General features: G+C 42.8%; 2 protein-coding genes across 2 annotated transcripts in view; one reads left to right on the forward strand and one right to left on the reverse strand.

Annotated features, from left to right (window-relative positions):
• The window catches only part of C10H12orf40 (chromosome 10 C12orf40 homolog), a 51,903-nt gene extending 50,317 nt beyond the window's left edge, over nt 1–1,586 (reverse strand). Inside the window, exons 1-2 of the mRNA XM_030216770.1 lie at nt 1,564–1,586; nt 266–305 (exon numbers count right to left, since the gene is read on the reverse strand). Of these exons, the coding sequence (XP_030072630.1) occupies nt 266–305; nt 1,564–1,586 (63 nt within the window). The remainder of the gene's footprint in view (nt 1–265; nt 306–1,563) is intronic.
• Nucleotides 1,587–12,815: 11,229 nt separating this feature from the next.
• Nucleotides 12,816–14,138, forward strand: part of ABCD2 (ATP binding cassette subfamily D member 2) — a 77,329-nt gene continuing 76,006 nt past the window's right edge. Inside the window, exon 1 of the mRNA XM_030217131.1 lies at nt 12,816–13,867. Within this exon, the coding sequence (XP_030072991.1) occupies nt 12,926–13,867 (942 nt within the window). The 5' untranslated portion in view covers nt 12,816–12,925. The remainder of the gene's footprint in view (nt 13,868–14,138) is intronic.

The following is a 14,138-nucleotide window of genomic DNA, read 5'->3' on the forward strand; positions in this document are numbered from 1 at the left end:
AATGAGTGAAAGTAACAGAAATCTAGTTCTGGAAGACAAGGTTTAAGAACATAAGCGTTGCCATACTAGGATGGACCGAGGGTCCATCAAGCCCAGTATCCTGTTTCCAACAGTGGCCAATCCAGGTCACAAGTACCCAACAAGATCCCAGAACAGTAAAACAGATTTTAGAATGCTTTTTAATGCACCACATAGGGTAAAGATCAATTGAATAACCAAATACATAGCCCAGAGAGAAATGCAATAGAATATCAAAACTGTCTACCTTTTGTCTTCTCCTTTCCTGTTTAAGCATAATCCTGGTCCTAAAGGAAAAAATAATATATTCAATCAAATCATTAAATTATATCATATCTGTTAATTTCCTTTTCTTTAGTCAGACAGAACCATCTTGGACAAGTGGGTGTTTTCCCCTCCTACCAGTAGAAACTGATCTTTTCCAGTGAACTCACTGGTATAATCTGTTGGTGCTCAGTGGAAAACTCCAGTATGCATCTGTCAAAGCAGCAGAAGGCCCCTCTTGTAGAGCACACCCATTCACCATCACCACTGCTGCCTTTTTTTGGAATATGAGCCTCAACACCACATCCATAGTACTTGCCTTTTATTACTGTCACTGTTTAATTTCTCTTTTTTTATATGTTTTAACCTTACTGGAGAGAAGATAGAGCAGACCATAAGCCCCAGTCTCAAGTCTTCCAGGGGTGGGTCACAGGATAGTGCTGCCCAACTAAAGGAAAGGAAATTAACAAGTATGACAATTTCACCTTCCTAGTTGTCTGGCTATACCACCTTGAACAAGCGAGATGTACCCAAGCAACAAGGCCCCGTGAAGGATGGTTCTACAAAGTCCGAAGGGCTCTGGCTTGCACATCAATTCTGTAATCCTTCACAAAAGAGTTTAGCGATAATCATGTAGCCACCTGACAGATAACCTCCAGAAAAAAACACCCAGACCTCCACTTAGGAGATTGCATGAGCTCAGGTGGAATGAGCTCACAATCTGGGAGCACTGCTTTATTCCTGCAAGTGTAGGTGGCTTCAATAGCTGCCTTGATCCACCTGACAATCCTCCAAGGTCCATGAAAATGGACAAAGAGGTGGTCCAACAGAATAAACTTGTCGCCTGCAAGTAATTGAGAAACCCCACTCCCCCATGGACACCCAGCTTGTCAATCCTTCAGGGTTGGGTTTTCAAAATCACCAACAACAACAAAAAAAAAAAGTCCAACAATGTTCACCAGCTACCAGTTATCCAACACAATATGACTCCTAGCTGGTAAACATTGTTCGACTTTGTCCTATATAAGTAATGAGATATTGCAGTTTTTGTATGTGCACTTTAAACAACTTCACTGCGTTTTCAGCAGTTGGGCTATTTATTGTGAATGGCATGAAACGACCGCTTTCTGGTCTGGAGGGCCTCCAAAACCTTGATTACGAGGCGCAGGCCTAGACATCCCTTAAAGACAAACACACGGTGAAGTCTAGAAAAAAAACAAAATTATCCCAGCTACTGTCAAAAATCAACTGCTACAAGTACCCTTCTCCGATTCTTATTACCTGGATCCTCCTACCCAGTTCATTTGGGCTCCAACAAGGCTGATTCGTGCCTCCTTCCTATCTTCTTAGCGCCGTGCGTGGGGCCGCTGTTGTCAAATTCCCGCTCTTTCTCAATCTCGCGACGCTCGCTCGCTCAACAGAGAGACCAGTACGAGAATTCGAATCCCACCCGGCGGCGGCCGGCGCCAAGAACTATAATAACTGCGATGACAGGGAATATAGGTTATAATTGCGCTAACAGAAAATGTAGGTTAGGGGAGGCTAACCTCCTTGGTTGGAACCAGTCGTCCCCAGTCAGCCAATCAGACTCACTCCGTCCAGTCCACTCACACATCCAGGCTCCCGCTCTCCTCAGGCAGGCGGACAGCCAAACTGCCCGTTTTGTTCCACAGCATGACCACATTAAATCAAACAAAAAAGCAAATTACAAAGAATAATTTAAGTGTTTCCCAAAAGTCCTAAAATGATACGCTAAATGTTATATAAAAATAATGGTCATATGCAGAACAGCTTAACATGCCTACTAGGCCTTCTGCCGTTGTAATCTAAAGATTCAAGAACCGGATAAAGTAGGCTTTTCTTTCATTTATTTCAATGAAGTGAGGACTTTTTATACATTCCATATTTTATTTGCATTTAAAAGTACAAACAAATTTCAGATCTGGATAACATTAATTATAATCAAAGCTGATCGATGCCTTAGCAATATTTTACCCATTTTTTAACATTTGGGGGTATCCTTACAAGATTTAGTACAAAAACTTTTAATGGGCTTTGTCAGCATTACCGCACAGGGCGCTGCTAGCGCAGCTTGATAAAAGATACCCTTAGGGCTTATTTTACAAAGCTGCACTAGAAATTCCTGTGCGGCAAATGAAAGGAAGCCCATTCAATTACTACAGGCTTCCTCATTTCATTTGCCGCGGGAGAATCACTAGCGCAGCTTTGTAAAAAGTCCTTAGGGGCCCTTTTACAAAGCAGCAGCAAGACCACCAACCCGGCATTGCCACTGGGCTACCACAGGAGCCCGGCGGTAGTTACCATCCCTAGCATGCATCATTTCTGGTGCTACAAAAATATGCACTATTTTTCTAGCACCAGAACTTAACCAGCAGTGGTTATTGCCAGGTTAGCATAGGAGCCCTTACTGCCAACTCAATGGGTGGCAGTAAGGGCTCCCCATCGAAATGCGGTTTACTTACCGCACGGACATTTGTGTTTCCCACAAATAGCCTTTTACCTGCTGTGGTAAAAGGGGGCCTCACACACGCTGAAACTAGTGAAGGCCTCCTTATTGCAGATTAGTAAAAGTACCCCTTATTCACTGAGGGGAGTCTCTTACTAAGGTGTGCTAGTGTTTTTAGCTGACGCTAAAAATCAGATGGCATTAAACGCTGAGATGCCCATTATATTCATCTCAGCATTTAGCGCCAGATGATTTTTAGCGTAAGTTAAAAACACTAACGCACCTTACTAAAAGAACCCCTGATTGATTTTCTGTGTGTTTGTTAAATAACCATTAATACAAATATTGAGAAAATAAAAAGCCATTTTTGCATTCCTATATCGATAGCTAGTAATACAGAATAAAATATAAGGGCAGAAAAGACAATAAACAACAATAAGAACTGCTACAACAAGCTTTACAAATTTAAATGCCTTTACAGTATTATGTAGGCCACATTGCACCTGCAAATATGTGGGATACAAATGTAACAAATAAATACATATTTTGTAATTGTTACAAATAAAGCATTGTGATTACTGTACATATTTGATCAATGCAAATTCTGGTTTTGCTGTCCCCCCCCCCCCACACACACACACACACAAACACACAACTAGTTGATTTCACTACATCATCTTTACGTTTTTGATCCTCCTACAAACTTATATAAGTGTTAGAAATATAACTTTACTAGGGTCACATATTTTAATCCTTTCAAAGGATGTACTTCTCTATTCCTAATTATGTTCCCAGAAGAAGGATAAGTAAAATGCACTTAGAAACTGAAGTCTTGCAGATCTATTTCAGTCTACAAGGTCCACCTAACATTAATAAATAAAAGTTAATTCTTCATATTATTACTGCTTGGAGGTGGAGTGCTCATTCATTTTGCTGAATGATTTATTTTCTAACTTTTCAATGTAGATGTGTACTTGAAACTGTGTGAAGTACTTCCTCTTTTTGTAAACACGGGAGGGGACACGGCAGGAAGAAGGACCTGTGCGGCAGAGTACAGTCAACCTTGTCCTGACACACAGGAGCAGGTGGCAAGTATTAAGCAAGTAAACAGGCCTGGGTGGGGGCCCATACAGTGGAGTGCGGAGGCAAGTGTGTTGGTTTTTGCCCCGGGCCTGGCTTTGTCTCTCGGTGCCCCTGAAATGTACATATTGTCTCCAATACAAGTATGGGTAAAAGTGTGCGCTTACATGTGTCACCAGCAACCAGTAATCACAGACCACTTGCATATTCAGGCTGTGATGCTACTTGTGGTTTTGGTAGATTGTTTTCTGGACCCTTGGATGAACCAATCAACAATAGCTCTAATCATATTGAAAATTCCATACTACGTCCTGTATTGTATATGAGCACTTGATGAAGACAACCATGGCATTGGCAAAGATCACATATATATGGAGGCAGAGGACAGGCTGATGCGAAATGTACTTCTGTTATCCATTGGGGGAAGTCAGTAGGCAAATTGTGAATCATGGTCAACATTAACCTCCAGAGTCAAACCATGAGAGTAGTCTATATAAAATTATAGGCATCTACAGACACAGTTGCTAGAACAGCTCAAAATTAAAGGTATCTTCTTGTCAGTTTTTCCAGAAACAATTTAAAGTGAAATACCCTCCTACATGACACCAAACATCTAGTAACAAAAAAAAACCAAGAGCATCACTCATTGATCCATACAGGTGCATTTTAGCAAATGTGGATAGGAAGAAAGTTGTATTCCATCTCTTGGTATTTTAGTATTGACTAGCCTTGATTGAAATGTATCATTGCCTCATCTATGTGAGTTGTGTGAAACGGAAAAGACCTCTTTCATTTTTGTAATCAATGCCTGATGTGGACATGTATGAAGCTGTCAAGCATCTCTCATCTTGAGGTTTCCTGTATTGCTTGACTGTTGACATGGCAACTGCAGGGACATCACAATTTAGGAATATGAGTTCACAGGGTGTTTATGGGGACAAATTTAATATAAATACTGCTTTTATTTTGTATCCATGGACTTTGCACCAATTTTCAAAGTGAAAGCACACATGTATTTTCAACTTGAAACTTGCTTTGGGTACAAAGTATGCATGGTCACTTGCACTTGCATTTTTCTGTAGCTAGATATTTGTTGGAAAAGTATGTGTGTTGATTTGAAATTGCCATCTAAATACATATTTTACTCTTCAGTCTAAGAACACCCCATAATGCTTCCTGCAGGAGAACTGCCAAGAAATGCAGGAAAGAACTCAGTTTGGGAGCATGCAGCTTAATACAGTAGGAGTACATCAAGGATGACATAGTAGAAAGGCAGCAAGATAACTAGTAGGAAACTGATGGAGAAGAGTCAGAGGATGAGATAAGTACATAAGTAATGCCACACTGGGAAAAGACCAAGGGTCCATCGAGCCCAGCATCCTGTCCACGACAGCGGCCAATCCAGGCCAAGGGCACCTGGCAAGCTTCCCAAACGTACAAACATTCTAAGTACGTAAGTAATGTCATACTGGGAAAAGACCAAGGGTCCATCGAGCCCAGCATCCTGTCCACGATAGCTGCCAATCCAGGCCAAGGGCCTGTCATCAACAGCACAGTTCTAGTAAATGTATTTGTCCTGTAGAAAACTGGAGTCTTATTAGGCTGAGATACCTTTCAAACAACCACAAAACAAAAGTGTTGTGTGATTAACATCAGAGTGGTAGGAGACCCTAAAAGAAGGTATTTGCACATTCTGAGACCTCTTGTAGACAAAGAAAATGAGTGGTCTAATGACTGAGCCCTGCACAACACCAACATAGATTATCATGTTTGGGGGAATATTGAAGATGTTGCTATGTTAATAAGGGGCTCTACTAATCTTGAAAGTATGATGAGTGAAACTTTGTATATTTGAGAGGAAAAATAATAAGTATGATAAAAGGATAGATTTCAGTTTTAAAGGAAAGGAAGACATAACTTTATGAAATGGGTGGAAAACTTTGCATAGTCCGAAGCAACAGTTAAATCAATAGAATATATTCAAATGCATTTCAATTTAAGGCAGTCACTATGTTGTGGTGGCCTTTGCCACCCCTGATGTTTGCATTATTTTTGGAACTCTTCGTCAATAGAATAAGAGAGAATAATGATACAGTGGAATCTCAATATAATGCAATAAAATACCATTGTGTTAAATGTGGGGTCATGTTAAATAGTAGGTTCAATAGAACATGAACACAACTGAACCAAAAATTGATTTGCTGCAAAAGAAGCTCTATGTAAACAAACAAAAAAAAAAGGGGGGGGGGGAGCCAAGACTTGATTGTGTTATATGTGGATTCATATTGTTGTGAGGCATGTTATTTAGGGGTTCCACTGTATTTGGGTAATAAGAGATGGGACAATGGATGATATCATGTTAACAGTGAATCCTATATTAATGTGCCCTGCCTTAGACAGGAATTACTATGATATGATAGAATTCTGGATTTCAAGTTAATGTGAGCAAAACAGAAGCTTTAAACATTAACCTCTCAAGATAGTTTACAAAATAATTTCCCTTTTAAGTAGGAGAAGGAAAATCTGATCCATCTGAGATTGAAAATAATTAGAGAAGATGATAATCATCCTTTAAGGTTAATGACTCCCCTTTTATTGTTTATTTGTATATGGACCATAACTTTTTCAGTTGTAGCTCAAGGCAAGTTATTCAGGTACAGGAAGTATTTCCCTTTCCCTGGAGGGCTTACAATCCAACCCCCCTTTTTACAAAGCTGTGCTACTGGTTGCCAGTGCGGTAATGCTGTCACAGCCCATTCAAAGTGAATTGGCTGTGTTGTCATTGCTGTGTGGCTTTGTAAAGGGGGAGTAAGTTGGTATCTGAGGCAATGGGGTTGTCATTTGCCCAAGGTTACAAGGAACCATGGTGGAATTTGAACTGGGCTTCCCTGGTTCTCAGCCTGTTGATCTATCCATTAGGCTACTCCTCCACCTCTATCTCTGAAGATATGTAAGGTTGGTTGAGGTATAATCACTCCTGAATGGGGCAAGTAGTTAGCATCCAGATGGCAAATCTTTTCTTGACTTTTACTTTGACACTGCCAGTGATAACCCCAAATAAAACACTACTTCAAAGGAAATGTATTGTATTTTGATGTAAGCATCCACATGGCTGGATTAATCATTATTAATAAAAATAGAGGGAAATAAATTGTTATAGGAGTACCCCAAATTAACACTGTAATACACAACGTACTCCACTATTGAGTTCAATTTTCATGGACACCTTTATTGATATCACTAACTTCTCAAACACCAAGCACTCACGCAACTCACTGTCAAACATCCCATGCAGAATCATCCAGACCCAACATCACACCAGATTATACATTAATCTACATGTTAACTCCTCGCCATAATTGCTACCTCAAGCGATACTTATATTCCAGTCTATAAAGATAATGTCTTTTTATATCCAAGGATCCTCATATGAAGTCCCGTTAGACCATATAAAATGGCTTCAATTAATCATTAATTTTCCGTTTCAGTCTAGGAGTTATTCCAGCACAGGTCTCAGTCTACTTGATGTACCAAATAAAGCCACAATGTCTTATTCACTTCTGGATTTCATACTTCACCATCACAACTCAGTTGCGCCTGGTCTTATGAATCCCCTGTGTGATATGAGAAAGGCTTGCATGTGTAGCCACAACAAGAGATCCCTCTCAACTTTCAAACCGCAGTCCACTTCAATTCCTCTGGTTCCGCTATGCGTGACCGCATTTCGAGATATTCGTCTTCAGGAGGAACTGTTAACCATCACCTATAATCATTTACAATACATTAACCTCCCTATAAACACAATATTTTATTTTAAGACTATAATATAAATCCCAACATAAATTTTATAACGGCTGCTTACCATCAGGGCACCCCTTCTGCGGGGCTATCTGAGGATCCGCCCACAAAACTGCTCAGCTGCAAAGAATTAAGAGGAGATTAAATACTCCCTCGAGCTTCCGGAAAACACTAGCTTAAACCCATTCTACTTCTAAATTTAATCCCCTGGGGGCCACCATACCCCAGGAGAAAACGTATCTCTGTTCTATGTTTAACAACTGTGTTCTCATGTCACCACCTCTATGGGAAGCGATTTGTATTAATACCACAAATCTCAAATCTGCAATCTTGTGATTTTTTGCCAACCAATGGGCTACCAAAGGAGTATCTTTTTTTTTTCTGAGTTCTAAGGTTACTAATGTGTTCTGCCAAGCGTTGTTTCAACTTTCTCTTAGTATGTCCTATATAATATAGAGAATATGGGCAAATAATGCAATACATTACACATTCACTATCACAAGTTGTCATACTTCTCAAGAAAAATCTTTTGGTAGGCCTAGGTATGGAAATCCATTTGGTGGTGACTGAGTAAGAGCAGTAAACACATTTACCACAAGGGGAATGTTGACCCTCAGCATCATTGTCACTAATAGATCTTTTTAATAATTCACCCAAATTGTGGGCGGATCCTCGGATAGCCCCACAGAAGGGGTGCCCTGATGGTAAGCAGCCGTTATAAAATTTATGTTGGGATTTATATTATAGTCTTAAAATAAAAGTGATGGTAGCATAATATTGTGTTTATAGGGAGGTTAATGTATTGTAAATGATTATAGGTGATGGTTAACAGTTCCTCCTGAAGACGAATATCTCGAAATGCGGTCACGCATAGCGGAACCAGAGGAATTTAAGTGGACTGCGGTTTGAAAGTTGAGAGGGATCTCTTGTTGTGGCTACACATGCAAGCCTTTCTCATATCACACAGTGGATTCATAAGACCAGGCGCAACTGAGTTGTGATGGTGAAATATGAAATCCAGAAGTGAATAAGACATTGTGGCTTTATTTGGTACATCAAGTAGACTGAGACCTGTGCTGGAATAACTCCTAGACTGAAACGGAAAATTAATGATTAATTGAAGCCATTTTATATGGTCTAACGGGACTTCATATGAGGATCCTTGGATATAAAAAAACATGATCTTTATAGACTGGAGTATAAGTATCGCTTGAGGTAGCAATTATGGCAAGGAGTTAACATGTAGATGAATGTATAATCTGGTGTGATGTTGGGTCTGGATGATTCTGCGTGGGATGTTTGACAGTGAGTTGCATGAGTGCTTGGTGTTTGAGAAGTTAATAATATCAATAAAGGTGTCCATGAAAATTGAACTCAATAGAGGAATACTGGATTAATCATTAGGCAGATCAGGTGGTTACCTAGGGTGGCAAAGAGCAACTGCACTCAAAGCAAAAGAACAGACCCTAACCGAAGCAGGTTACAGGGGACCTTAAGCTTACCTGAAGCTGAAGATACAGCCTGTAGCTAAATTTCCGTCCTGGGTTCCGTCATGTTTAACACTGGCTCTGACCCTAACAACACCATTTTGCATGTTCCACTGACCCAAATGACTTGCTGCTCCCCACCACTCTTCCCCACCACTCTTCCTCCTGCTCCTTCCTAAGGGTGGCACCACATGCACATTACAAATGTGTGAATATGCTTGCACTGCCAGCCTTAAGGCAGAAGCAGGGGCAGACTGTGATATGGGCCCATAGGCAATAAGGATAATTGGTCTCCCTCCCTCCCCCACATCCCACTCAGATCACCGATGCTCTAACAGCTCCTTTCTGTTCACTGCCATCTATCTACACATCATTATTGAATACAGGACAGTGGAAGTGTCCCTGGAATGAGAAAAGATCTTCCAATTCAAGCAGTAAGAAGAAGAGGAAGAGGAAGGAGAAGCCAAATCCGCACTTAGGGCAAGATGCAGTAAACTAAACGAGCCTTTAAGGAACAAGTTTTTAACCCTGGCATGTATTAAAGCCCAATTTCCAACGACGGTAGCAGCAAATGAAAACGGAATGCAGATGAGCAAATTGTGTAGAAACCCTATTGAAATGAGATGCATCAAAGTTTACCGCTTGCCCTAACGCTGGAAAACTCCGGGAAAGCTAACGAGAAGTCTGTACCTCTCGTTAGGGCTGCCCAGCTTAAAAAAGTAAAATGTAAAAAAAAAAAATCGCGGGGGGGGGGGGGGGAAACGCTCATCAGGAGCGTCCTTTATGGACAGCCTTGCCCCCCCCGTCGCCACTGCTCCCCCCCTCCACCAGGCCCCCCTCCATCTTACCGGGCCTTCACAGCCCCTCTCACCTCTGTGTGAAGGCACTGCACAGCACGGGGAAGAACAGCTGATCGCATCGCATCTTCGGACGTCCCTCCGTTCCTCCTGATCCCGCCCTTGCACGGTTACTTACGTCAGACAAGGGTGGGACCAGGAGGAACGGAGGAACGTCCGAAGATGCATGCTTTAAGGACCGATTACCGACGGTTTTAACGAAGGGTTAGTGAATGCAAGTGAGCTGCAACGAGCAGCTCATTTGCATTCCCTTTCCTTCGTGCATAGCCGTTCCGTACCGATTCGTTATGGAATTTGGTACGGAACGGCTCTAACGAGGACTTTTGTGCATCTTGCCCTTACTGTCCTGAGGCCTGGTCCACTGACACCAGAACGTCCCTCTGCCATGGCATGCCCTTGCAAAAGAAGGTATGTCAGAAGGGTGGGTGGGCCGCAGCAGAGGGAAATTCTCAGCAGACCCAGCTTCAGGATAGTAAGTGCAGACTTGGCTTCTTCTGTCTCTTCTTCTTACTGCTTGAACTGGAAGCTCTTTTCTCACTCCATGTGGGGAATGGGGCAGTTTGGAGACAGAGCATGGGAGAGGCAGAGAGATGGGGTGACCTGGTCCTGGAGGGAAGAGAGGGATGTCAGAGGAAAGTACTGGTCCCCTGGGCACTGCCTGGTTGCCCAAATGGTCAGCCTGTCCTTGGGTAGAAGAACAGCAAAGGGAAATGGGACTTGATATACTGCCTTTCTGTGGTATTTTGCAACTACATTCAAAGCGGTTTACATATATAAAGGTACTTATTTTGTACCTGGGGCAATGAAGGGTTAAGTGACTTGCCCACAGTCACAAGGAGCTGTAGTGGGAATGGAACTCAGTTCCCCAGGATCAAAGTCCACTGCACTAACCACTAGGCTACTTCTCCACTCCAGAGTCATAGCACAGGCTCATCACCTTGCCTGGTCTACTCAATTACCCCTTTGGCTGATTTGGGGGGGGGGGGGGGGGGGAGGGAGGGTGGGTGTGTATTCCCTCCAGCCATGCTGATCCATCTGGATGACTCTGTTTTGGCATCTCTTAATTTTTTGGTGACTTAAGTGACCACCTTTTTTGCCTAGTGTTAGGGCCAGCCCGGCTACTTACTTATTGATCCTGGAGAGATGATTGTTTTCAGTTTGTGGGACCTTGAATTTGAAAAGTCCAAAAATTATACTTTAAAACTTTAAATGACCAGAATCACCAGTGGTTAATAATACTTTTAGATTTAAACATAAACGTTTAATCACTGTGATTGTGGTCATCTAAAAGTTCACATTTAGGGGCCCTTTTACTAAGCAGCGCTAGTAAATGGATTTAGTACATCCTTATATAGGCTTTTCTCACATGCTAGGCCCATTTCTAGTGCATCTGTAAAAGAGGTCATTCTCTGTTTCTTGAATATGTGGCCATGTGCTAATATTGGCATTAGTGCAAGGACATTAAAAAAAATGTGGGAGCACTTACCACCTCCTGTTTAATAGGAGGAAATATATTTTCACTCAAAGAATGGTTAAGTTATAGAACTTGTTGCCGGAGATTGTGGTAACAGCAGTTAGCGTATTTGGGTTTTTTAAAAGTTTGGACAAGTTCCTGGAGGAAAAGTCCATAGTCTGCTATTGAGATAGACATGGGGGAAGCATGGGATGTTGCTAATATTTAGGTTTCTGCCGGGTACTTGTGACCTGGATTGGCCACTGTTAGCTGTATACTTGGCTAGATGGACCACTGGCCTGACCCAGTATGGCTATTCTTATGTGAGGCCTAAGGACTCCCATGTTATGGATGCACTAAGCAGTTAGTGTTGCAGTAATGGCAGCATGCTAGTTGATTAGTGCATCCACGCCCTTCTCTGCCTTTGACATGCCATCTAATAAATAATTAAATAAATAAATAAACACCACCGTGTGCAGATGGTAAAACTAAAGCAGGACGCTTTAGCACATCCTGCTTTAGGCAAGTGTTAGCGTCTAATGCAGCTTAATAAAAGGGCCCCTTACTGAAGTGGACTTTTTATGGGGATTTTGCATTGCACCTTTCATATGAACAACATTATCAGAATATGCTGTTGTATCCAGGGGGCAGCCTGTGGAGGATGCGGGACCATGTGCAGAGCCAAAGACCCGATAGGGAAAACACGGTTGCTCACTGGTACGTACCTGAACTGTGAAGACCGCTGGCGGTCTCCAAAGTTTATGTACAACAACTTCGCTCAAATCATATTTTGGCTCAATAAAAAGCACCACAACAGAAGCCCTTATCCGTGTTCGTACACCAAAATTCCACCCAGGGGCTCTTGAGGTGGTTTGTAATGGCAATAAAGAACGAAACGTTAAAAAAAAACAAACGATGAGCAAATCAGTTTAATTCAAATAACTTTAGAATTTGATAATTGTAGTTAAAAAAAAAAAGAGTCTATACTCTACACACAATGAAATGCAATTAAATTAAACTAAGGCGAAAGCAACAATTTTCTTATTAAGGGTTGTGCAGTCTTCTATTAATGAGACTGGATACCGAGTATATAATTAAGAACAATTACCTACAGTAGCATGTGATAGTTTACAAGTGTTTATTTCTGCACTTAATGTGCATCCATCTCTATATATAGGTCCGCTGGGGTAAATGATGAAAGGCTCCCCGGTGTTCTGTACTTTAAAACAAGCGAATGTTAAGGAAGTTTAGCATATAGGTTTATGCCATCCAATGAGCTTTTCGGGGGGTGGAGTTTATGAGAGCAGATTTGCATTGATGCTGAACCTCTGGAAGGACACCGTCTTGCCAATGTGACAGAGCCTCTAAGCATCTCCCACTGCCCATACCTTTGTACGGTCTCCCACCACCACCACAACCGCAAAATGATGATGCATTGGCGCGAAATCTTGTTTCTTTTCGTGATCTGGTGATTGCAAAACACGAAGTGGTTTCAGGGAAAATGGCTCACATGCTACATGCAGCCGGGCGAGTGAAATGGACCAAGGCGAGCGCGGGCAGGAAAGCCGCCCTTCTCTTAGCCGCTGCATACGGGCTGAAAACCCTCTACCCCATCCTCTGCAAGCAGTTCAAAGCGCCCGGCTGCCAAAACGGCTTGGACGCTCTGGGGAGCCGGCCGGAAAACCAGGGCCAGATCCTGCACTGTGCGGCGGGGAAGCCGCAGCACAAAAGCTCGCCGGCGGTGAATGCGGATTTCTTCAGGCAGCTGCTGGAACTTAGGAAGATCCTCTTCCCCCGGCTGCTGACCAACGAGCTGGGCTTGCTCTGCCTGCATTCGGTGGCTTTAATCTCCCGAACCTTCCTGTCCATCTACGTGGCCAGCCTGGACGGCAAAATCGTCAAGACGATCGTGGAGAAGAAGCCCAGGAGCTTCATCGTCAAACTGATGAAATGGCTTCTGATCGCCATCCCGGCCACTTTCGTGAACAGCGCGATCCGCTACCTGGAGTGCAAGCTCGCCCTGGCCTTCCGCACCCGCCTGGTCGATCACGCTTACCGAACCTATTTCGCCGATCAGACTTACTACAAGGTGATTAACATGGACGGGAGGCTGGCCAACCCCGATCAGTCCCTCACCGAGGACATCATGATGTTTGCCCAGTCTGTGGCACACCTCTATTCCAACCTGACCAAACCAATCCTGGACGTGGTGCTGACCTCCTACACTCTGATTCAAACTGCCCAGGCCAGGGGAGCAGACCCTCTGGGGCCTACGCTGCTAGCCGGGCTGGTGGTCTATGCCACTGCCAAAGTGCTGAAAGCATGCTCGCCCAAATTTGGCAAGCTGGTGGCCGAGGAAGCCCACAGAAAGGGGTACCTGCGCTACGTCCATTCACGAATCATAGCTAATGTAGAAGAAATAGCCTTTTACAGAGGGCACAAGGTAAGATGGTGATCAGGGCGATGAATGAAATGTGAGAGGTTGTTGCATGCAGGAGGAGAGAGCTGCTTTATTACATGGTTAATCCTCTCTCGTTCTCAGATCTCGCATGCTTTCCACTCTCCATCCCACAGCGGGTTGGATTTCTGTGATATCTGATATAAATGAACCGAATAAAACATGATCTACCCTAGCCATAATGTATACTTACCCCTTTCGGAGGATTTGAAGTTTATGGCCACATAGGGGCAATTCTATTGCTGTTGAGCTTTTG

This window comes from Microcaecilia unicolor, chromosome 10 (assembly GCF_901765095.1).
Source record: "Microcaecilia unicolor chromosome 10, aMicUni1.1, whole genome shotgun sequence".
NCBI classification, from domain to species: domain Eukaryota; kingdom Metazoa; phylum Chordata; class Amphibia; order Gymnophiona; family Siphonopidae; genus Microcaecilia; species Microcaecilia unicolor.